General features: G+C 47.8%; 1 protein-coding gene across 1 annotated transcript; it reads left to right on the top strand.

Moving 5' to 3' along the window:
* The first annotated feature begins 2,277 nt into the window (after positions 1 to 2,277).
* On the top strand, positions 2,278 to 25,089 carry LOC121026860 (pancreatic lipase-related protein 2-like). Its single transcript, XM_040469667.1, has 13 exons — positions 2,278 to 2,524; positions 2,806 to 2,854; positions 5,269 to 5,423; positions 7,101 to 7,226; positions 9,902 to 10,036; positions 10,741 to 10,852; positions 12,341 to 12,460; positions 13,660 to 13,779; positions 16,486 to 16,604; positions 18,536 to 18,665; positions 21,073 to 21,184; positions 22,308 to 22,475; positions 24,973 to 25,089. Exons 2-13 carry the CDS (start codon positions 2,806 to 2,808, stop codon positions 25,034 to 25,036), a joined length of 1,410 nt encoding a protein of 469 aa, XP_040325601.1. The 5' UTR covers positions 2,278 to 2,524; the 3' UTR covers positions 25,037 to 25,089.
* Positions 25,090 to 26,134: the final 1,045 nt, after the last annotated feature.

The following is a 26,134-nucleotide window of genomic DNA, read 5'->3' on the forward strand; positions in this document are numbered from 1 at the left end:
CCAGCTCAACAACCCAATGAGTCATTAGCCTTCAGTGTCCCATTCTTTCAACCAAGCAATTATTTATTCATTACCTAGTATCTCCCAGGTAATGTGCTAGACTCTGGAGACAGAAATGACTGTTCAGAACTTGACCCTGCCATCAAGGCAAGATCCAAACAAATAATCATGGAAATATAATTACCAACTGAGATACGTTCTATGAAAGAAAAAGTAAGGACAGCGATAGGTATAAAGAATGGTCTGGTTCTGCTTTGAACACTGAAGGGGGCATCTTTAAGGATGTGACATTGAGGTGGAGCCCTGAGGGATTACTTTGACTTAGGCAGGGAAAGGGTGAGGGTCATATGTTGCAGGAAGAGGAAACAGAATATGCAAAGACCCCAAGATGGGCACTTTCAAGAGACAACACACGACCGGTGTGCCTGGAGTTCAGTGAGCAGGACTCAAGATCTTGTCTTGAAGAAGGGGAGGGGAGAAACATCCACATACTCTAAGGGTAAGGAGTTTGAGTTTTGCCAAGAGCAATGGGCAGCCACTGGCCCCATATCACGGGTCTAGGGTTTCCATTCCGCCTAATGTCATTTCAGGCTTCTCAGTGGGGTCCTTTATGAGCCTTTGACCTGAACTCCTCTCTCAGCTACTGGGCACCTCCAGGGGCAACACTAGGCTTTGGGGTCACTAAGGCACAGGCAACACTTTCAGGCTTCATCACCACTTTACTTGTTCCAAAAAGTTTGACTTTTCTTAAGCCCACTCGAGACTAAGCCCACTCGAGACAGGGAAGTTTATTCCTCGACTCCCCTCAGCTGGGCACTGCCCACCTCCCATCTCAAGTGTTCTCAGAAGGGGGTGTCACAAAAAAAAAGAAGCCATTTTTCTACACTCGAAACCATCAGGAAACTGCTGGCAACATCATTGCCTCTGGGATTGGTCCAAGGGCAGGAGTAGAATGTGGGGTAATTAGAAGTCTCACCCAATGCCAGTGGGACTTTACAGGTGCAGTCACCTTGGGAGAGCATCTCCTAGAGCTAAGCATTCATGCGTGGCAGGACTCGGCAGTTCTATTCCTGGATGTAAACCTTAGAGAAATGAGTGTATGTGTCCACCTAAGAACTTGTACCAAACTAGAACGTTCCTAGCAGCATAATATTTCATAATCGTCCCAAACTAGAAAGAACCCACACGTCCACCAATGCAGAAAGGATAAACCAACGGCGATATATTCACACAGAGATAAATCAATATGACACAGTAATAAAAAGCTAATAAAAAATAATAAAGTAAGCAATTATTACACATGTAACAATTGTGGGAAAGAAGCAAGACCTTAAGGTGCCCATACTGTATTAATCTATTTATATGCAATTCTAGAACAGCCCAAACGAATCCATGGTGATAGAAATCAAAGCATTGCTTGGGCAGGATGGTAAAAGATCATGAGAGAAACTTCTGGCTGCTGGAAATGTCTTATATGTTGATCTGGGGCACACACATTTGTCAAAACTCATTACACTGTGCTTGAAACCTAAGATTTACGCACTTTGGCATATCTAAGTTATACATCAATTTCAAAATCGGCAGGGTGGCACCTGGCTGTTCACCCAGGTCCTCCTCTCAGCAGTGAAAGGAAGAAACCACCTTCGCCTTCTTATCTCCAGGACAAGGTACAGGTGATATAGTTCAGAAATGCTCTTAAAATAGACTGTGTGGATTCCACCCCCACCCCCCAAACAAAGCTATAGTTGAACAGTGTTCATTTTATTCTTTTGAGCTTCTTGGTCAGCAGAATTGCCTGCATTTTTATTCTCTATCCAGGTTCTCTGGAGGGCTGCTCCCCGCCTACCCTAGCCCCGAGTAAATGAGACTGTGTCTTCATAAACAGGCATTTCCACTGAACAGCAGGGGTTCAGTCCGCCCGTCCACACCGCTCTGCAAGAACTGCAGAGCCACAAGATGGGCTTGGGGTTTGTGGTTCCAAGCTTGGTGTTTCTCTGTGGCTTGGGGAACGCAGATGTTGGCAACTGAATCTGTCAAGTGAGATCACAGAGTCCTTTCCTGCCCCCAGTTCTGGTCTTCCTTTCCTCAAATCCCACGCCATTATTTTTTTTTTTTTTTTAATGTTTTCTTTTTGAGAGAGAGAGAGAGAGCACGCACAGCTTGGAAAGGGAAGAGAGAGCGGGGAGGACAGAGGATCTGACGTGGGCTCCAGGCTGACAGCAGAGAGCCTGATGCGGGGCTCGAACTCACAGATCATGAGATCGTGACTGGAGCTGAAGTCGGACACTTAACTGACTGAGCCACCCAGGTGCCCCCCTCCTTGAATCCCACTTTACAAATAGGCCTGCGCTCTGGGCAGGGCGGCAGTATGTGTTTACGATAACCTGAGTTCCAAGCACGCATGTGCAGAGCACTATCTCGCCTCCCCCATTCTCTCCTCTAAGGAGTCCAAAGGATACAACCTGGGTATAAAAGCCACTGGCCGACCTGTTGGGCTGTAAGAGGAAGCTCTGGTTGCCACATAGTAAGTCACGGCTCCTGCGTGGGCAGGGGCTCGGGGGGGCTGGGGCTGCCAGAGGGACATGGCCCAGAAGGGGGGACAGCCGCTGCGGTGGGAACACCCTGAGACGCGGACTTAGAGCATTGCTGCCCAACGCCCTGGGTGCGGGGAGGCGTCAGCCTCAGGGTGAGAGTCATGGGCCCTGGCTGTGCCCCAGGCTTCCTCCCCTGTCCGGGCTCTGGGACTGCCAGCCTCATCCCTGGGCGCAGGGGTGTCTCTGCGTGTCTATATTTTTGTCTACCTAGATGCTGCCTTCTTGGACCATCGGACTTCTCCTGCTGGCCACAGTCAGAGGTGAGGATGCTGTCACCGTCCCTTTGGGGAGAAAGCGACTGGGTTGGCCTCTGGGGTGAGGCTGCTGGAGACATTGCCATCATTGTTACCATCGCTGTAAATAATAGCATTATCATTATTGCAAGACAAGCAACATGGCCATCATTTGGGGAGTGTTGACTCTGTGGCCATGTGCCTGACACAGATGACCCCGGGCAGTCAGGCTGCTTGGTCCTGTTCCCTGCAAAGGCTCCAGTGGCTGAGAGGTGTGCAGCAGAGGGAGCAGGTGGAGGGTGAGACGATATCGGCTGGCCTCTCACACCCTCGGTTCCTCGAGTGGACAAGTGCATGTCTGCAGACTAAAGCTACATGGATGTGTCCCCCTGAGAGCTTCTGTGCTGCCAGGCCTACCCCGATGAGCCCGTCTTCTTGCCCGGGGCCCCCACGTTCTCTCCTTACCGGGTCTCTGTCGCCCCAGCTCCGATCAGCCCCTCTCCTGTGGCCTCTGTCCAGATTCAGATACGGATTCCAGGATCCACGCCTCCTAAAACAGAAACAACCTCCCTGGCCACCAGAGCCCCGGGACCTCCAGACTGCTTACTGCCCATCACCCCCACCTCCTCACAGGTGTGCCTCACAGGTGCACCCGGGGCCTCCCTCTCTGCCTCACTTCCTCCCATCAGGCAGAACCCCTCACTACCTGGCGTGGCCCCCCCCAAGCCCTGCTGGAGCATGCTTCTCGCAAGAGCCGTCTCCTGGCATCCCTGCTGAGGTTTTCTTCTGCATCCAGACTCCTCCCCCTTGCCCCCAGCTCCCCACTCTGGGACTTCCCTTCCATCCTAGCCTTGGAGTGAGACTGGGCTCCCGACAACAGAGTCTGGGGTCGGTGGGGCTGCTCCTCTGATCTCCTTTGCTGATCTGCTGCCTCCTCCTGCCCCAGACTTGGGCATCCCCCAAAAGTCACTCCCAGGCACCCCCCTTTGTTCTTGGCCTCGGAGCTTCCCCTTTGCCCAGCCTCTGGTTCCCCACCCTCCTGAGTTCCAGGGCCTCCCACCATGCCTCAAACTCACTTGTCCCAAACCAGGCTCAGACACGACCTCCTACTCCCATCTTCCCACCTTTGCCTTAATTTCCACCCCTCCCTCAGGCTCTCCCTCCTCAGAGCCGCCTACACTAGTCCCCGCCAAACACCTTCATGAAGCGTAGCCCCCAAGCCACTCACCAGCTCAGTGCCCCCCAGCACTTCCCCACCCTGCCCCTAACAGCCCCAGTGTCCTAACCTGGCCCCCACGCTCGTGCATTTACCACCTGCGGCCAGGCCAGCGTTAGTCTCTTGCCACCCTTCCTCCAGGGCTGTTTCGGCTTCCCAGAGTGAACTCCACTCCATCATTAATTACTCCTTCTCCGTTAGATTTCCTCTCTCTCAGGGCAGGGTTTGAACCTGATCTATCTCTGTCTCCTCAGCACCTAGCTTTATTCCCAATTAAACTTCGCAGGTTCAAACCCTGGCTCCACCGCCAGCTGTGACCTTGGGCAGCTTACTCTGTGTCTCTGTGCTCTGGTTTCCTCATCTGTAAAACGGATGTAATAATACAAATTCCTTAACTCACAGAGCTGTCTTGAGTCTTAAATGGGATAATACTGGTAAAGTGCTAGTGTGGTCTCTGGCACCCAAGAGGGAGACCCACTGCAGTCCTCTGGGTTTCATTAGGTCACCCTCAGTGACAATTTCTTGGGGAAGTGTTTGTGTTGTAGGCTGGAGAATGGACCCTCAGATTTTGATGTGGTTATCTGGGTCATCAGTTGCATGTACTAAGCCCCTACTGTGTACACGATGATGCAAAAAGCTACCTTTCCAAGGAACAATAGGGAAAATCTGAAATGGCAGAGAATAATCTGGGGCAAAGGTGTGTGTAAAAGGATAGCATGAAGTCATGTGAATTGGACAAGTACCCACAAATGTCTACCATATGCACGGGCTGGTGCTGGATGTAATGGAGACGTCCAGGTGAATTAAGAAGCATTAACAGCTTCACACTTGAGAAATAGCTGATGCTTGATGCATACATGTCAAGGGCCTTCTGGGAGTTTCCTGGAAGAAGTAGTTTTAAGGCAGAAGGTTCCCGGGAATTCTCAGTGATTCCCCAACTGGCCTAATGATAAGGGTTAAATAGCATTAAACATGTTGTTTCCAGCAGCCCACCCCAGACCCTCTAAATCAGAATCTCTGAGGGAGGGGCCTGGGATTGTGTATATGTGACACACGTAGTCACTCCCGGTTCCCCGGTGATTCTTATCACCACAAAAGTTTGGGCAACAATGACTGGCAAAGATAAAGACCAACACTGGCCATAATCAGGCCTGGGTTCTCCCTGAAGAGTCCTCTTGTGTAGCTGAGATGACATTGCTACTGCTCACTGCTCTTCCTGCCCCAGGAAAAGAGATCTGTTATGGACATCTTGGCTGCTTTTCTGATGGAAAACCATGGACGGGGATCCTTCAGAGGCCTTTAAAGTTATTTCCCTGGGCTCCCAAGGACATTGACACCCGCTTTCTTCTGTACACCAATGAAAATCCGAACAACTTCCAAGTAAGAGTGGGCGTGGAAACACTGCCCGGTGGGTGGATTTGGGTGCCCACAGTGGAGCCTTCACATGGTGGTCTAAGGAAAAATGCACTGCTTTGGAACTTTCCAGATGATGTTTCCGCACCAATGTTTGACCTAGAGCCATCTCAGCTCTCAGGATCATAACCCCCTATGCATATCTAATGACATCTACGGACACCCAGTCCGGAAACTAACATATTCACAAACATTTGTGCATAGGGATTGAGGGGCTTCCCGGCATCAGCAGCCTGTCCCTGGGAGGGAATGAGTGGCATTTGTAGAGAAGCCCAGGCCTGGTGTACCCATGGGAGAGTCTGTCTTTCTCCTGCACCAGGCAGTCGAGGGAGAGAGGCCCCTCAATGGAGTACAAGTAGGGAAGTATAAATCCTTCCTGAGGATCTGGAAGACCGATGGGGAAGAAGGGATACTTAACCACAAAGGACAAAAGGTGGGGACCCTCAGAGCACCCGTTAGTTCCCAGGAGGCCTGCCAGGTGGAAGCAGGACAGGCTTCCTTCGGGTGATTACCAGTGATCAGGAAGAACCTGCTGACAATCCAAGCAGCTGACAGCCCCAGTCCCTGGCAGAGTTTAAAGAGCCAGGTGTCTATCTATAGGTCCCTGAGGTCACCCACTGTGGGAGTCTAGGGGACTCAGCGCTCCCAGCTGGGAGTCTGCTTGCACGTGGCTATTGTGCTGTTTTTTATTTTGGGATCCTTCTTCGGGCATCTTGCCTATGGGGTCCGGTAGAAAGGGGCTTGAGGGCATTTGGAAATCTGTTCTTAAGTCTCAGGACCTTGAGATGCCCCCGAAGGCTCCATTTGAGCTGAATCTCCCCCTTTAAGCCTGGTATTTCTGGCCCACGAGTTTTTCATCTTTTCCAGGCCAGAGATCTCTTCCGTATCCGGGGAAGCCTAAGGGCCCCTTCTCAGGATGAGTTTTTAAATGCATAAAGTGAAATGCATTGGATTACAAAAGACACCAACTCTATTGAAAAACAGTTACCAGAACATGCTCGATAAATATGTGCTGCTTTATTATCTCACTAAATAACAAGATCTAGCAGCTCATCTAAGAACTACTGTAATTTAAAATAGTAATGAGTCTAGGGGTGCCTGGGTGGCTCAATCAAGTGTCAGACTTCGGCTCTGGTCACAATCTCACAGTTTGTGGGTTCGAGCCCCACATCAGGCTCTGGGCTGACAGCTCACAGCCTGGAGCCCACTTCAGATTCTGTGTCCCCCTCTCTCTCCGCTCCTCCCCTGCTTGCACTCTGGCTCTCAAAGGTGAATAAATAATAAATAAAAAGTAAAAAAATAGCAATGAGGATAAATTATTTTAAGGTACCTGTAACGATTGTAACATGAAAATATCTGTGACTTCTACTGGTGACAGAGTACGTCAATACTACTACAGTTTGTTGCCTGACTTCATAATGAACAGAAATGCTAGATGTCAATTAGGGGTTAATGAAAACAGAAAGTCCATGAACTTGGACTTTCTGGATTCTGTACTCCAACCCCAGGTCAGGAAGGCCTGTTCTAGCCTGACCCAATCTCATGGGAGCGGAACCCATGACCTCAGTCTTATTGGAACTGACTCTAACAGCTCCATGGGTTGGAAAGGCCAACATTCAAACTCCTCTTTTGTAATTAAACCAGCTGATCACTGCCACTGATCTAGACACTGTCGAGGCTTCAAACTTCCAACTGGAACGCAAGACACGCTTCATCATCCATGGCTTCATAGACAAGGGGGAAGAGAGCTGGCTGCTGGACATGTGCAAGGTAGGTGCCCACCCTCCTCACCTGGCCACTCCGTAAGGAGATGAGCACCCAGCAGCTAGGTTCAAACACTGCAGCTCCAACATCCCTGAGACTGGGAAAGGAAATACTCAGGGAGAGAACTGTCCTTTCTAAAACCAAGGAAAACCTCGGTTCTCAGGACATCCATTGTCAAGTTCTCCCAACTCAACAACTTCTAGACAACCAGCTCCTCTTGAGGCTGAAAAGAGCCACAGTCTAATCAGAAAGTACCAGAGGTGGAGACTACAGCAAATTACCTGACATTTGTCTTTGATGGTTTATAGAAAATCCCTGTGTGACATAAAACCACTTAACTTTACCTTCTAGAGCTTTGCGATTCAATAGAACATTCTGTGCTGATGGAAATATCCAAATCAAGAGCCACTAGCTACCTGTGCCTATGGAGCATTTGAAATGTGGCTAGTAGGACCACAGAGCTGAATGTTAAAGTCATTGGATTTCAATAAATTTGGGGGGATTTTAATGGATTTTAAATAGCCACATGTGGCTAGTGGCTATAATACTAGACAGCACAGCTCTGAAGTTATCATGAATATTAATAATGAATTATTATTCATAACATCCATTTCCCGAGCATTTACTATGAGCCTAACACTGTGCAGGTATAATCATTTCACAGTGCTTGTCCCATTTAATCCTCCCAGCAACACTGTGAGGAAGATATAGTTATTGTTTCCATTTTGTAGATGAGCAAATTAAGGCATAAAGAAGTTCAATACTTGCCCAAAGTTGAATCCAGGCTTGGAAATGCAAAACCAGATCTCCTGTCCTTAAAACACCAAAATCCTGTGTATCTAGAGATTTAGCCCGCAGAAGGTGCCCAGGGCCATGGTTCTCTGGGGCTTAGTCTACGCTGAGACCAACTTCACCAGCTTCTGTCCAAGGGCTCTCTTCTTCTCTTGGAATTGGGGTGGTTCACACATGCCCCTGGAGTCCCAGAAGGAAACTGTGTAGACCTGGAGATGGAAGAGTCAGGTAGACGCAATCTGTGGGGGATCAGCTTAGGAATCCCCAGGGTCTACACCAATGGGTTAACAAGGCGCAAAGAAACACAAAGTCATAAAATGCTCACACCCGACTTTGGGTAACCAGATTGGCACTCCAAGAAAAGGGAGGCACAAAGGTGCCAAGAATAGTGAGGCACAAAGGTGCCAAGAATAGGGAGGTGCAAAGGCACCCCCATATAGGGAGGGGGTGCTGAAACCCCCAAAATATATAGAGAGAGGCAAAGGCCTGAAATAGAATCGGCGCAAAGGTGCCCGATACATAGGAATGACAAGATTAGATATTCAGGGTGAAAGCACCCCAAGTTTAGTACTACAACAGAAAGCCACTTTCAGAGGAGAATAGAGCCAGGGCAGGTAAATTGGTGAACTGGACTTTGGATAACTGCGCTTCAGGCAAAGCGGCCCAGAGCAGAGATGGTTAACAAAAGAAAAGGTGTCTTGTTAACCCTGAGGTTATTCCCCCTGTCTGTCTCATCCCCTAGGCTGGCAAAGATTAACAGGCAGGGTGCCTCCTGTCTGCTGTTAACAACCATCTACCCATCTGCCCGGTGCCTGCAATTTGTTTTATATTGACCCAAACCCCAAACACTGTATATCTTCAAAATCCCCTTTTCCCCTTCACATCCTCAAATTAATGTTCACAGTTTCTTTGTCTCGTTGTGCAGGCCCATCACGTTTGTAAGCCTTCTGATCTGAATAAATATGAGGCAAGGACCCTTATTCGTGGCTCTTGTCTTTTTCCCGGACATTAGCCATCTCTCTTTTTAATCCTGTGTCCGCTGTTTTGCTAAGACAAAAGAGAACATTAGACTTAGAGTCTACGACAGCAATCCACCATGATGCCCCAGTCTCCAGCCAACTCCTCCGCACCTCAAACCAAATTCCAGTCCAGGGCACTCCAAAATGAACAAAGTATATGGAGTGGCCCTTTCTGACATTTATTTTTCCCCCTCAAGGGACCAGTATCCGTGCTTGGGCAAATAGACTGTGGTCATAGCACATGATATAAAAGATGCATATATCCAAGAAAGCTGTATCCTACCTCAGTCTAAATTTTCTTATTAAACTTGTCCTTCAGTACCTTAGATCTCCCATCAAAGCATTGTCGGGAACATACAAGCATCACACCCATGGCTTCAACTCTCTGGTGTAGGGGTCCACAAGCTTCCTGTGGAGAACTAGGGAGCAATTACTTTTGCATTTGTGTTCAATTTGGGTCATATGGTTTTAACTCACCTCTTTTAGCTCAGAAGCAGAGATACACAATAAGTAAACAAAGTATGTGGCTGTGTTCCAATAAAACTTTATTTATAAAAGCAGGTGAATTTGGCCCTGGGGTAATAGTTCACTAATCCCTGATCTAGTAAGTGATCTTTTTGATCTGGCTGTGTCACTAAGTATCTATGAGACCTTATAAGTCATTTAATCCATTCCAGGCCTCAGTTTCCACATCTGTTAAAGTGGGGATAAGTATACCCATTTGATAGCGATGTGGTGAAAAGACAAGTGTCAGGAATATTAAGGCTCTGGCACAAGTAGGTACTTGACGGGTGTGAATTCCTATCTCTGGCGTGTACAACTGGTGGCTGTTAATAAACTGGTTTCTCCTTCTTAACTTGTCTTCCCCAGAAAATGTTTCAAGTGGAGAAGGTGAACTGCATCTGCGTGGACTGGAGACGTGGGGCAAAGACACAATATACCCAAGCGGTGCACAACATTCGGGTTGTGGGAGCAGAGATAGCTTTCTTAATACAACGGCTGTTGGTAAAACCCTGCCTGGGCCACATCCCGTGGGTGGCGGGCAGAGAGGGGACAGGCTAGCACCGCCTTGACCTAAGAGGCAGCCTAAGGACCCCTGGGCCGGGGGGGCAGGCCTGGAAGCCCAAAAAGGGCGTTTTCTAAGATGAAGCTACAGCTTTCCTCTCTCCTGGATTGTCCTGAAGACTCCTACTTAGGGGCCCCGAGGCAAACTAACCTCTCTGAGCCTCAGTTTCCCCTTCGGAAATAAAGCCTGTTTATTTCACGCAGGCTGTTCTGGGAATTCCCGGCGCACAGTGGGTCGCCTAGCGACTCTCAGCTTAGATGTGTCTTCAAAATCACCCCAGGAGGGAAGGCCTCTTACAGCCTTTTGGAAAGTGTATTCCGGAGAATCCCAGAGCCAGGCCCACCAGCCACGCTCTCCCAGACAGGCCGATCTCCTGCAGGAGACCAGGGGAGGGCGCCCAGCGGTGGGGCCTGGGTGGGAGCAGCCCCCCCCCCACCCCCGCACCTCCGTCCCCGCCAGGGCCGCCTGCAGTTAACGCGGTGGCGGCTGGTCAGCACTGTTGCACCGCTGGGGCCGAATCGTGCGGGGTGGCTCCTACGGAGTTTCCAGCCCGGGTCCTGCCCCCGCCCCCCCCCTTCCCGGTGCCGGGCGCCGGCGCGCATCCCCACCCGCCGGTGGGACGTGACTCGGCATCCGTCCGCAGATCGAGCTGGGCTACGGCCCCGAGGACGTGCACCTGATCGGCCACAGCCTGGGCGCGCACGCGGCGGCCGAAGCGGGCAGGAGGCTCGGCGGCCGCGTGGGCAGGATCACAGGTGCGGAGCGCGCGGCCCCGACTGGGGGAGGGCGGGGGGGGGGGGGGGGGAGGGGGGAGGGGCCAGACCAGAGCGCGTTCACGCATGGCCCCGCGCGCCCCCGACTGGCCGAACCCGAACGGACTGTCGGTGGAGCCCCGACTTGAATCAAAAAATAACTGACCGTGTTTTCACGTGTATTAGAAAACACCCGATTGTAAATAAAAATACACTTATATTTTTTAAAAAGAAAAAGGAATTAGCATACTGAACCCATGACTTCAAGGTTATTATTGCTAGAGTAATATAATAGTAATAAGTGATTTTTTAAACGTTGACTCAGCAGTTCCACAAGTATGTATGCTGTGCCATGCACGGGCAAAAAATGAAAGGGGCTATCTGAAACTTGCCATGTTGGAGGTGCTCGGTAAATACTGAATGAATGAATGAATGAATGAATGAATCATTTAGCAAAAGTAATGCACACAAGACAGACACAGCCGGCTATTTATTTTGTGCGAGCAAATCAGTGTGTGACTTTGGCAAACAGTTGCATTCAACATTTAATGAATGGCTCCTTTGCTCAGGACGCTGCTGGCATCGGATAAGAAATAAGGGTGTTATATAGTTTGTGTTTCTGTAGAATTTTTCGGTTTGCAAAGTCCTTTCTCTTACATCATTTCAAGGGGTTTTCACAATAACCCTGTAAGAGAGGTTGTTGTGATTCCTGCTTTCCAGATGAGGAAACTGAAGTTCAGAGAGGACAGGTATTTGCCCTTGAGCAGAACCAGGGCTAAATACGGGTCACTGAGTCCTGGGTGCCCAGCAGCTTCCACCCTGCCTCTCTTCAAAGATGAACTGGGCACAGCCTACTTCAGGAAACCCACAGTCTAGTCCGAGAGGCAGACGATTCAGTAGGCAAGTAAAATTCAGAGCAGAATTAAAGAACACAAAATAATCCTGCACAATGTGGATGATGTGTGCTGAGAAACAAGGGGCTAAGTTTTCAGAGCGGAGGTGGTATTTGAGCCCCGTCTTGGAGAGAACAGATTTTTCAGGGGAGAATGGGGCGGGGGGAGGGTGAGCAGTAGGCTGGGGCTAGTGTAGGCAGCCACAGAGGACTAGACAGTGTGGGGCTGGGGGACCCGGGCCTGGGTGGAGGTGGGCAAGGCCAGGAGCTTGCAGTCTTGGAGAGCAGGGACCAAACAGTAACAAGCGAGGGTGAAAAGGGTAAAGACGATGAGGGAACAAGGGGGCCACCTAGATCCTGCTTGGAGCCGGGCACCAGAGACTTCTGGATGTTCTTTGACGGTCAGTGACCCCACTGTTAGCCTTTCTGTCTCAACTTCTCTCTCCTAAGCAGACCAAGAGCTACAGACCCAATTGCCCACATCACGGCTACTGAGGTCTGGGACTCTGCCCAGGAATCCCCGTGGATTTTGTGGGTACAGGATTTAGATCTTGGTTTGTCCTAGAGTGTGGCCTCACTGCCCACCTCCCCCATTTCAGGACTGGATCCAGCAGAGCCATGCTTCCAGGGCACGCCTGAGGAGGTTCGGCTGGACCCATCGGATGCCATGTTTGTGGATGTGATTCACACGGACTCTGCTCCCATGATCCCTTTCCTAGGTGAGTTCCTCATTGAACCTCTTGGTGACCAGCCATCCCTGATGACAGTAAGTCCAGGAGCCCCCGCATACACATACCGCAGGGGTGGCATTCAAAATGGTTAACTGCAGGAATGTCTCGGGCACGAGCTGTCAAAATGGGTGCCAGCCACGAGTAAACAGCCAGTACATTGCCAGTGGGTTCAGCTTGCCACCCCAGGTCAAACAAAAGATACTTCTGCAGCCTAGAAGGCTATCACTTAGCCTTCAAACCTTGTGTCCTTTCCGATCTGCCACTATCCAGAGTGACAGATGTATTTCCTATTGACGTTTGACCTGTCCTGCAACATGCAAAGGTTGTTTTTTTTTTTTTTCACTTCTTTTGTCAAAGCTTTGGTTGCAGTGTGTTTTGTTAGAGATTAAATATAACCTTTTATCTAATCCTTCACAAGTCCTTGTTCTTTTTTCATTACTTTCCTATGCAACCACTTATGAAACGTGCCAATAGAAGTATGTTTTCAAGGATAACTATATCGCTTATTGAGTACCATATACTGCATTGAACATTTTCTACACATTAGCTCATTAATCATAACAACCTAAAAAGTGAGTATTACTATTTACAATTTCGTTGCTGAGGAAACTGAGGTTCGACACGGTCAGGTAATTGCCCAACCTTACGGAGTCTAGAAGTACAATCAGGCTGTGATCGCAGGTCTGCGTGCTTCAAAAACCAAAACTCCTAGCCATTGGGCTGGGCTCTCAAGATGGCAATATAATGTCATGTGGTCTCAATAGAACAATATAACATAGAAGTCAAAAGTTTTAAATGAATATAGTAATAAAAATGCACCAGTCTTGATATGTATCTGCTGGTACATAGTGGTGCCAGGGCATGTCAGTATTGTTCAGGGTCTCCCCAAGACAGACAGACAGACACACACACACACACACACACACACACACACACACACGTGAGCACGCTCACCCAGAGCCTAGTTTCCCTCTCATCTCTCTTCCCATGTGCTCTCCTCCCTTCTTGTCTTACCAAGTGCCCATCTCTGAGCACTTTCTGGAGAGCCACAGACAGGATGGCTACACCCGGGAGAGAATTTTCCAAGAAGGTTCTGGCTGCAGTTGGAAGGAATTGAACACTGTCTGTGTCCACAGCCTAACGTTGGGGCCACTTACCTCCCTGGTCACCTCTGCTTCCAACTTCAGGTTTTGGAATGAGCCAAAAGGTGGGCCATCTGGATTTCTATCCAAATGGAGGAAAGCAAATGCCTGGATGTCACAAAAATGCCCTTTCAACCATCGTTGACATAAATGGACTATGGGAAGGTACGTGAGTGAGGAAAGCAAGACAGCAGCTGTTCCTGGTGGGGAGAAACGGTGCGTGGTCTGGGCCGGGCATTTGCACAACCATGTCATGAGGTCTTTACTCTGATTAGCCCCGTTTTACAGACAAGGAAACTGAGTCAGTAAAGTTATAAAGCTTGCCCAAGACCACCCTGGATTTGAGCCCAATTTCTGGCTGCAAAGCCCGGACCTCCTGCCCCGTCCTGGACCATCTCCCCCTTGTCAGGATGCTGAGACTTGGAGGGACCCGCACGCTGCCTAATACCCAGCTCGGGCTCTGGCCTCCGTGCCTGTTCCTTGAAGAAGCTGGGTGTACGCAAAGGTCTGAAGGGCTTAGGCTTCCTTGCCGTGTGCTGTGGTCAGGTTCTAGGCCCAGAAAAGAGCTAGCAGGAAGACAAAGCAGGGGCGTGCTCTGAGGGTTCGGGGAGCAGGTGCTTGTAGCATGAGGCCCAGGGCCTGGGGGAAGAGCCTTGCGTGGGTTTCCGTTCATCTAAGAGGACAGGCTCAGGACCCTTAACATTAGGTGGCCTAAGGCATCATCTGTGTTAGCTGCCCTTGTTCTGGTCTTTGGCTATTCCTGTCACCCACCCCTGAGACCAGGCTTTACTGGCCTCCTGAGAGTGGAGGCTCTGAGTCTGTGGTCATTTCATTTTAGTATCTGTTTGTCTGAGCCGGGAGTTCCTGGGGCCAGGACGCCAGGGACTGTGTCAGGGGCATTCCCTGACCCACCAGGATGTAGCCGAAAGCAAGCACCCAGCGCTGTCTGTTCTGCTGAGCTCAGTGACCTTCGGCGGCGTTTTTATAATCCTCGACCTGATTGCTGAAGCCACAGCCAGCATCCACTGCCAGTAAACGGTGCTTTAACTCCCTCTCGGCTCTGCACCGGCCAACTCTAGGGACAGCCTCCCGGAGAGTCACAGCAAGGGCTGCCCCCTCCCAGAAGTGACTAAGGGCTGCTCGCTCCCAGAAGTGACCGGCAGGCCACAAATAATAGGAGCCCAGGCTTAATGAAAGAGGCAATGTCGAGTGAATAAGTCCAGGAACACTGGAGCGTGTGTCTATTGTATGGAACCCTGAGTCCCCCAGGCGCAGGGCGGAGGAACAGGTAAGTCTTCTTGTTCCCCTCTGATGGGATCCCAGGGCAACAGTTTGGGGTGAAAGAAGCAATGAAGTCTGAAACAGGTTCTGTTGTCTGGTAATGAGTGTTGTGGGCCACACTGAACCAGTTTCTGCAGAAAGTTTCTGGGCGTGGAGAGCCCAGAGCTCCTGGGGGGCTAACCCCGTCACTGCTTCCCAGACACAAAGGGGCGATGTGCCTTTCTCCAGGAGCCCTCCCAAAGTGACCCCCAGCTATGTCTGGTGTCTCTGTTCATCAAAAGTTTTGGAGAAGTGAAAAAACGATTTTCCAAACAAGAAGACTTTGGTTGAAAGAAAAAGATGATAAATAAAACGCAGTGAGGGGTGCCTGGGTGGCTCCGTCGGTTAAGCATCTGACTCTTGATTTCAGCTCAGGTCATGATCTTAGGGTCATGAGAGTGAGCCCCACGTTGGGCCTGCTTAAAATATTCTCTCTCTCTCTCTCTTTCTCCCTCTACTGCTTGTTCTCTCTCTAATAAATAAAGTAAAATAAAATAAAATAAAATAAAATAGGTAGAAGAGTGGCCAAAGGCCCCATTAATCTTACTGTCCACTGCTTTTACCTTGTGCCTGGAATTGTAAGAAAGAATTTCTCAACCTGGGACCAAAGGCACAAATAAGCTTGCTTCACACGAGAGGCCTGCCCAGGGTGTCCAGAGTTCAAAAATTGCGGCCTGGCCAGCGGGCAGAATGCAACCCACAGCCGTATGTGATTGGTCCTCACAGTGACTATTTAAAATTTTTTTTAATGTTTGTCTATTTTTGAGAGAGACAGAGTGCGAGCAGGGAAGGGGCAGAGAGAGAGGGAGACACAGAATCCGAAGCAGGCTCCAGGCCCTGAGCTGTCAGCCCAGGGCCCGACGCAGGGCTCGAACTCCCCGACTATGAGATCATTACCTGAGCTGAAGTCGGACGCTTAGCCCACTGCTGAGCCACCCAGGCGCCCCCACAGTGACTATCTTAAAACTGGGAATATACTGCTATCATTTAAGCATGGAAAGGTTTCCATGTAAAAGTCAGGATGCTGGCTTCTCATGAAAAATCGGAACAAGTAGTCTGGGCCTTTACCATACAAGTGGCCGGGCTGTGTAGGATCCCTTTAAAGACCGTTGCTATTCTCTCTGTCTCTGTCTCTGTCTCTGTCTCTGTCTCTGTCTCTGCATACACATTTCTCACTGCCCCCTGCATGACCCCCAGCCCTCATCATTTCTTTATGTTCCCTGCCCGGGCCCCCAGAAGATTTAGCAAATGTGCTCATTAGCACCTGTCACTCCCCAACACTTGCTGGCCCTTGAGTAGGACCTTCTTGGCAAATGGACACAGGGGTGAGGAGAGGAAAGCCACTCTGGCCAACCACCATTCCTAAACAAGTCCCCAGATTTCCTACTTGCCCCTAAGTATGGCAAAGTCAGTGATAAAAACTTCACAAAGTCAGGGCGCCCTGACACCCATCTGTGAAATGTGGAAGGAGGGGTTTCTGCTCAGTCGGAACAGTTCAGGCTTCAAAAGTGAAATGTCTCCTGTGGGCTCCCATGGCCTTTGCTTCCTCAGGAACCCGAGACTTTGTGGCGTGCAATCACCTAAGAAGCTATAAGTATTACTCAAGCAGCATCACCAGCCCCGACGGCTTCCTGGGCTACCCATGTGCCTCCTACAATGACTTTCAGGAGGTAGGTCACCCCCGGGGCTGGGGGGAGGACAGGTTTTGTCCCTGTGACTTGGAACAGAGCGGAACTGTAACCTCATGACTAATGGGAGGAGGTTCTGGAATGCTGAACCTCACAGAATCTTCCTCTCCCGGGGACAGGGTGGGCAGGAGGGGACCTGCCTGCTGGGTCTTCCCTAGATCCCAGCTTTTTATTCTGGAAAATTCCCAATCTACACAGAAGTCAAAAGAAGAGTACATGAATACCCGTACACCCATCACCTACATGCACCGATTGTTAACTCTTTCTATGTATGTATACGTATAGTTTTTTTTTTTTTTTTTTAATTTTGTAAGAGCAAAATCAAGACAATAAGACTCTGCTCAGAAATACTTCAACATCCATCTCCTGAGAACAAGATCATTCTCCTACAGAACAACATGCAAGAAGTTGTTAAATTGATACACTAATATTTTCTAAAATATGGCCCATATTCAAATTCCAAATATCCAAATCATGTCCTCCAGAGCTGTCTGTTTCTTTCTTTCATTCTCCCCCCTTCCCTGCCTCCCTCACTTTCTTCTCCTCCCTGCCCCTTTCCTTCCCTTCCTTTCTTCCCTTCTTTTTCTTCCATTGCATTTATTTATTTATTTATTTTTGAGTCTCCTTTAATCCAGAAAAGCTCTGCATCTTTCACTGGTCTTTCAAGACATTGACCGTCATGAAGATTCCAGGCTGAGTGTTCGGCAGAATATCCCACAATCTCGACTCGTCTGGTTATCTCTTCGTGATTTCACTGAGCGCTCTCGACTCCTCAGTGTGTCACAACCGGAGGCACTGGCATTTATTTAGTGGCACTTCGTCTCATTATTTGAGGACTGACAGTTTGATTACTTGTTTAAGGTTTAAAAAAAAAAAGTCTGCCAGATTTACCCATCATAGAAGTACCGTGTCCCCAAGTGCTCTGTGAGGTGATATTAATTCTGCAGCAGCAAGCCGGCGTGAAGGCGTGTGCTGCTTCCCTGAATCAGTTAGTATTCTGCGGTTGCAAAAGTTTGAAGTTCCAAAATGCCTTTTTCTCCAAAGTAAATGTAAAAATATATTTACACTCACATGCGTTCCTGTCAAAGTTAATTTTGAAAAATTAACCATCTTGGGTTGAACTAACGTCAGAAGGACTGTGTGAGGATCTATTATGCAGCTCTGGCTGTGCTGGTTCCTGTTAGGGCATGGGTAATAGTATCCACCCCCTCCAGCACTTGTCTTAATGCTTTCCAAAGTGCGGGATCGCTCTGCACACCATGGACGATGGATGTGGCGAGGGCAAAGAACAAGGACCGGTGACACTGTAGCAGAAAACGTTAGTCTGATCTGAACAGAGCACACCACCTCCTCCAGGCCCAACTGATGAGCTACCATGTGGGGAACGTCAAACAGGGATCAGTTACGTAACACGCATTCGAATGAAGATGGTCACAGATCTTCTCTTCCTCTGCTCTTTTGAATAACTTATGTGTCCCATTTACTCCTCCTGGAAGATGTCTGTCAGTTCCCGTCCATATTTTAACATTATTGCTTCATGGATATGACTTGTCTTCCCAACTCTACTCCGGGTTTTCTGGGTACTTCTTTGGGTGCACAGCAGGGCTTCACACAGTTCTGTGCGTGACTCGGAGGATGAATGCATGGATGTATGAGTAGATGGATGCATGCGTGTTGGTGGAGGAGTGGAAGGATGGGCGGATGGATAGGTGAATGGGTGGATAGATGAGAGGATGGAGGGGAAATGAATGGGTAGATGGATGGTTGGATGGGTAGGTGAGAGGATGGATGGGGGATGGGTGTGTGCATGTAGATAAATACAAGGATGGGTTGGAAGATGGATTACTTGCTTTCTAGAAAGAGTGAGTGAGTCAAAGCCCAGCATGAACAAACAAATTATGTTTTTTCACTAGGGTAACTGTTTCCCTTGTCCACCTGAAGGATGCCCCCAAATGGGGCACTATGCTGACCAATTTCAGGGGAAAACCAGAGCTGTGGGACAGACCTTTTTCCTGAACACAGGAGACAGTGGTAACTTTACGCGTAAGTTTCCATTTTACTCTTTTAAAACTCTTGCAAATAATTTGGAAAGGTGGAGCAGCCTAATTAGTCAGGACCCCTGCTAGCAACGGCCAGAAACTCAACTCCAGCCAGCTTAGGTGTAACAGAAGGACAGTAGAATGGCATTGTCTCTCCTCTTGTTTACCCCCATAGCCAATAATTCTGATCAATGGAATGAAGTACAATGATTGGCACAGGCTGGTCATGTGCTCACCCACCCTGGTGGCAAAAAGCATGAATCAATTAACAGAAGATGATCGTGTGGGGCAAAATCACTGTAAGTCAAGAGGTCACGCCTGTGATGATCGGTCATAGGAGTACCCTACACAATCATGCATGCATATGCACACACACATGTATGCACACACACATGCTATGTTTGTGTTGTTATTTTGCCCAGCTTCTCACCAAAAAAAAAGTACAAGATGGTGAAATCGTCAAGATTCATTTGTTATAAGTAATAACACAGGGTGGCTGAATAGCAGTTGCTTTCCAAGGGAGTTATAAATTAAAAAATAATTATACAGCACTTTACAAAACACTTTCCACAGGTAGCATCTCATGTAATCCTCACAAAACTTAGGAAAGATAACAGCTTGGAAGTATCTATAAAGTCTCATGTGCATATTCCTTCAACCCAGTCATTCTCTTTCTCAGGCGTACCCTAGGAAAACGCTTGCATAAGAAGGTGTGCTCAGAGATGTTCACTGCAGCATTGTATTTAATGCTAAAAGTTTAGTGATGAGAAACCTAGATGCCCACCAACTGGTAAACAACCAAGTACTATATTTAACCATGAAAAGCAAAAAGAGGGGCGCCTGAGTAGATCAGTCGGTTGAGCGTCCAACTCTTGATATCCACTCAGGTCATGGTCTCATGGTTCATGAGATGGAACCCCAAGTTGGGTTCTCTGCGCTGACCGCATGGAGCCCGCTTGAGATTCTTCTTTCTTTCTGCTCTTCCCCTGCCCATGCTCTCTCTCTCTCTCTCTCTCTCTCAAAATGAATTAAAAATAAACATTTAAAATAAATAAATAAATAAAAGCAAGGAGAGAGCTCTATGTACCGAAGAGAGAGATCCTCTAAAGCATAGTAAGTGAAAAATGCGAGTGGCAAATGACACGTATCAATACAACAAATGAAATACAACATGAGTCAGCCAGGGTCCCAACAGGAGAGAGAACTCATCGAAGTGGTTCAGATGAAGAGACTTGTTTGAAGGATCCACTCTGAGGGGTGTGGGCGGGGTTAAAGGAACAAACAAGGGGTGCTGAGGCGCCCAGAATCTGGTGGCTGTGGGGTCCTGGAATCGGGCTATCACAGAGACAGGGAGTTACCACCGGACATCTGGTATACAGTAGGAGGCCGCAGGGGAGCATGAGAGATGGTTCCATCCTTTCCTCCTGCTTCCTGATCTCCTGAACAAGTCTCTTATTGGCTGAACTCAATAGAAAGCCAGTAGCAGAGATCCCTGGTGGGGGTGGCCTTCCAGAACACAGAGCAGGACAGAAGAGGGTGGTAAATCTGTCTGAGGTGAAGACGGGTGGAGACAATAGAGAATAACTGTGCATTCTATTTGTGGAAGGGGAAAAAAGCCTAGATATTCTTTTATAAACTTACCCATGTATGTATGAATGCTCAGGGAAAGCTCCAGATTAGGGTTTCTCTACCTCAGCAGTACTGACATTTTGGGCTGGATCATTTGTCGGTGTGGGGGTGGGGGCTGTAATGCATTACAAGATATTTAGCAGATCCTTGGCCGCTAGATGCCATCAGCAGCCCCCTCTCCTGGTGTGACAACTCATAGTGTGTCCAGACATTGCCAAACGTCCCCAGAGGTGCAAAATCACCCCTGATTGAGAACCCCTGGACTTGATTAAGTATAGACATCAACATGGTTATCTCAAGGACAAACTTGAGACGGAGGGCAGGTAGATGGGGTCCTGATGAAGATTTGGGGATTTTTGTTAAATTTTCAAAAAATTAAAATAGTTCATTGCGTGTGAAAATAGTGAATAACGAGAGGAGAGGAGCCGGTGATTTATCCCAATGGTGCAAACATCTCCGTGTCCGGATGGCCTTTCTGTGTAATGATGTGAACTTCGGGCACACACGTGCAGTAAGAGGCTGTCTCTCATCCATCAGGGCGTGTGCCTTGCTGTATTGGCAGGAGATTGTGCTGAACAATATTTTCTTCCCCCTGCATCGCTCACCTCCACCTAGAATCTGAGTTTCTGGGACTCCAACTTCAATGAAAGAAACCACTGTCACCTTCCCCCCTTACCTCGCATCCTGGGGGAGATTCAGAGCTTGGAGCAAGAAGGCTTCCATGGGGTGATTTTTTTCCTAACAAGATGAATTCATTGAACTGATTGTATGTCTTTGGACAGGTTGGAGACATAGGGTGTCGGTCACACTGGCTGGAAAACGGAAAACAAGCGGGTACTTCAGGGTTGCTTTGTATGGAAGTAACGGGAACTCAAAACAATATGAAATCTTCAAGTAAGTTCGACAGTAAAGTGAAGTGGTCCTACTTTTCATAAAAGACTATTCCTAAGATATCGGGTATAAACTTTGTAAATCTGGCCATCTATTATACAGAACCAGTGAATCCTAGAGTGTCGTTGCTGCGGGAAAATATTAGCACCTAATCCAATCATCCCATTTTACAGATGAGAAAAGTGAGGCCCAGAGAGAGGGAATTGACTCTTTAAAAGGAGATATGTACTAACTGCTTTTGCAATGTCAGTCATTGCTTTCTGACTTAGGTTTAATGGTTATCAAATTCTTCAAAGGCCCGTTTATGTGGCGACTCCTCCCAACACATACCCTCTCCACCCCCCACACATACATACATATCAAGCTTCTTGTTGCTCTGGTAACCTCAGCACCTAGCTTCTGCTGGGCATAGGAGGTGCTTGGCAACTAGGTGTTATATGAATGCGTAACTGTGCTACAAAACCACGTTCTGGTTTTTGTACTAACTTTTACATAACGCTTTTCATGTGAAGTGAAAGTTCTTCGACAACTTTCTCTGCTCCATATGAAATCCTAACAGAAGACCTCTGTGGAACCACGTACATCTTTAAACATATGACATTGGTTGAGGCGCCTGGGTGGCGCAGTCGGTTAAGCGTCCGACTTCAGCCAGGTCACGATCTCGCGGTCCGTGAGTTCGAGCCCCGCATCGGGCTCTGGGCTGATGGCTCAGAGCCTGGAGCCTGTTTCCGATTCTGTGTCTCCCTCTCTCTCTGCTCCTCCCCCGTTCATGCTCTGTCTCTCTCTGTCCCAAAAATAAATAAACGTTGAAAAAAAAAAAATTTAAACATATGACATTGGATTAGTTAGTCCTGTAGTATAATCATAGGGTAAATATGCTTCCCCAAATGCTTGATTTCCCCTAAGGACAAATTAAGACAGTACAAATCTCTGGTCCTGTATTTTCTGAAGATGTGTTCGTCACAAATACAGTTGTGTTTTAGCAGCCGCTGGATGTACACGAAGTCATTCAAGGTATTTGCAGAAAACCAACAACAGCAGCCATCGTTTGGAGAAATGATAGATTGCCATCATCCTATGGATTCGTATATCCAGCTGATGCAACATTTTATGTCTGTGCTTTCAGAGGATCCCTCCAACCACATGCAAGTCATATGCGTGACATTGACGTGGACATCAATGTTGGAAAAATCCAGAAGGTTAAGTTCCTCTGGAACAACCATGTGATCAATCTGATCCGGCCCAAGCTGGGGGCTTCGCAAATCACGGTGCAAAGCGGTGAAAATGGGACTGAGTGCGTATCTCTTATTCCACATACGTTGTATTATCTATATTTACTTGTCAATCTATCCATCCGTCCATCCAGTGACCCACCTACCCATCTAAATAACCATCTACCTATCTGTTCATCCCTTTCTGTCCATCTGCTTAACCATTCACCCATCCATGTATCCAACGGCCATGTATCCAGTCATCTGCTTCTTTATCCTTCTGACCAGCCATCCAGCCATCCATCCATTATCTACCCAATTATTCATCTCAACTCCCCCATCTATCCATCTGATTCGCTTTGAAAAATCAAATATCATTTTCCTCAGGCCAAATTCAACTTGGCAGGAGCAAGGCATCAGTTAGTTATAAGGCATAGATTTGAGAAACAGGCCAATATGAAACTGTTTTATCTCAAACAATGAGAAAAACGCCTGGGCAGAACTTGTAAGAAATCACTAAGTTAATTCCAGTTGGGGTGCTGTTCACAACGTGAATTGGTTTGCTTGGAGACTGTGTCATGGAAAGGATAGGGAGTGGGTTAGGATCACAGTAGCAATCTCTTCTTATTCAAGGGAACAGAATCTTATTTGGTAGGGGGTGCTGGGAGAGGACCTAACGGTGTTTAAAATATCGAAAGGGGCGCCTGAGTAGCTCAGGCGATGTAGCGATGTACTCTTGATTTCAGCTCGGGTCATGATCTCACAATCGATCCATGCATTGGGCTCCACACGGACAGTCCACACTGAGCCTAATTTAGATTCTCTCTCTCCTGCTCTCTCTGCCCCTCCCCCACTCATGCTCACTCTCAAAATAAATAAACTTAAAAATATTTAAAAAAATTTTTTATGTTTATTTATTTTTGAGAGAGAGAGAGAGAGAGAGCACAAGACAGACAGAGAATCTGAACAGGCACCAGGCTCTGAGCTGTCAGCACAGAGCCCGACACGGGGCTCAAACTCACAAACCGTGAGATCATGACTCGAGCCAAAGTCAGATGCTCTACCGACTGAGCCACCCAGGCGCCCCTAAAAAACATTTAAATACAGAATGAAAGAAAGCCATCTTCAAAGAAGAGCATCATAAAATAGTAGGATGTTAGAGTCTGAAGGAAGCTTAGATACCACCTCTCGACTGCTCTCATTTTGAGATGAGGAGAGTAAGATACAGAGATTCACAGAACTCGTTTGAGACACCTCAAGGGCCAGAGGACCCAGGAAGTGCCCTGCATCTCATGGCTGGGTGGCTGCCCCAACCTGACCAGGCTTCACCGCTCAGGAGTGACAATCCTTCACGATCATTTTTTTTAATATCTTTATTGAGATATCATTCCCATACTGTACAATTCACCCTTGAGAAGTATATAATTTAATGACTTTTAAAAAAAATTTTTTTGATGTTTATTTATTTTTGAGACAGAGAGAGAGCATGAGCAAGGAAGGGGCAGAGAGAGAGGGAGACACAGAATGTGAAGCAGGCTTCAGGCTCTGAGCTGTCAGCACAGAGCCAGACGCAGGGCTTGAACTCACCAACTGTGAGATCATGACCTGAGCCAAAGTCGGACGCTTAACCGATGGAGCCACCCAGGCGCCCCTTTAATGACTTTTTTGACATATTCACAGAGTTGTACAATCATCATGTGATCAATTTTAGAATATTTCATTACCCCAAAAGGAAACCCCATACCCATTAGCCGTCACCCACTAATCTCCCTGTCCCTTTGCCTAGCCCTAGGCAGCCACCAGTCTCCTTTCTATCTCTATTGATTTTCCTGCTCTGGACATTTCGTAGAAATGGAATCATATAATACGTAGTCCTTTGTGACTGGCTTCTTTCACTCAGCATCATGTTTTCAAGACCCATCTATGTTGTCACATGTGTCTGTACTTCATTCCTTTTTATTTCTAAATAATATTATATCACCACATTTTGTTTATCCATTAATCAGTTGATGGACATTTGGGTTATTTCCACCTTGGGGCTATTATGAATAATGCTGCTTGTATACAAGTTTTCATGTGGACACATGCTTTCATTTCTCTTGGGTATATAGGAGCGGAATTGCTAGGTCATGTGATAACTTTAGGTTTAACTTTTAGAGAAACTGCCAGACCCTTTTTCTGGAGAGGCTGCCACATTTTATATTCCCAGAAGCCGCATATGAAGAACGTCCATGATCTTGACTCTGCAGGGAAAGTCTTCTCTGGGCAGGCTAGGGTGCCCCTGGGAGTGCATTGCCAGGCCCATCAGAGACTCTCTTGGTTTCAACAAAAAAAGAAAAAAAAAAAAATCCTGGGTCTGACGCAGCTGATTCACTCTCAGCTCATTAAGAAGCCAGAGGGGTGGAGGATGTTCTCTGAGTGGTTTTGCTTAGAAAGAATCCCCTGAACTCACCTTGGTAGAGCAGGCCCTTCCAGTCAAGGGATCTGAATTTCAGGGGGCTGGCTAGCTGCTGTTTACTCATCTGGGGTCACGTTTCCACCAGCAAATGATCCTCATGCTGAAAATGTTTTCCTCCGCAGGTATAATTTTTGTAGCAACGACACAGTGTCAGAAGACGTTTTACAGTCTCTTTACGCTTGTTAAAAACGTGGTACTCTCTTATATCTTTGCAGAAATAAATTCTTTAACGCCCTCGGTTTGGTGTTGAGGTGTTCATTTGACACCCGCCGTATTCCGGGGTCATATTTCGGAAATGATTTGTGGGACGGGAGGGAATGCCTGAAAAGTCCCCCCGGGCCCCCCTCTGCCACCATCTCTGTCTTTCAGGGCACTTTGTGTGGCCTGTTCTAATGTATTTCCTTTGCTTCGACAATGAATTTCTGTCCCATTTGGTAAGGTCATCATTGTTCCCACGTGGTGCCCACCCAGCTTTTAACATCCCGGGGTAGGAAGCAGACCCCAGGCAGGAGCGGCCTATAGCAGGAGTAACTCAGGGCAATTATTATCTAGATTAAAGCCTGGTGGGAAAGGGGCTTAAAATAAATTAATACGTGCACATGGTACAAAATGCAAAAGATCTAGAAGAGTATTCTTACACAAGCTATGTCTCTGTCCACCCTCACCCTCCAAGTCTCTGGTTCCCCTTCCCAGAGACAAGCACAGTCTTTTTCCAGAAATATTCTACATGTACCCACGTGTGCCTCCCCTCACATAGGCAGCCCCAGCCCCACCCCCACCCTTTGTGTTTCAAACAACTGGTTGGATACAATAGACACCATTCTAACTTGGCTTTTTGCATTATCAATAAATTAGATATTATTCTCTAATGATGCAGAAAGAACCTCTTCATTCTTATAGCTTCCTAGATTCCACTGAGGGGTGCGTGTGGTGTGATTGTCTCTGCTAATGGACATAGGAGTGTTTTCCAAAAATTTCCCAGGATGGATATTCATGCAATCACTATCCTCTGTGGTTGCTTTACATTACAAAAATCTGTCCAGCAAATATTTAGGATGGATTTCTTTTGGTCAGGATTGCCAAATTGCCCAATGTTAGCAAATGTACCAGCTCACAGTCCGGTCAACACCAAGGTCGGCTGAACCATATGAAATTGCCACCCTTCTGGGCCAAGAAGGTCAAATATTGGTCATTTCATTCGGTTCCTTCTAACGGGAGGGCACTTCACACCCTTACCAACATGGTGAATCGTCCAACCTTTTCTGAATTTGGTAGGTTGAAGTG

The sequence above is a fragment of the Herpailurus yagouaroundi genome, unplaced genomic scaffold (assembly GCF_014898765.1).
Source record: "Herpailurus yagouaroundi ecotype Mexico unplaced genomic scaffold, PumYag 162575, whole genome shotgun sequence".
NCBI classification, from domain to species: Eukaryota; Metazoa; Chordata; class Mammalia; order Carnivora; family Felidae; genus Herpailurus; species Herpailurus yagouaroundi.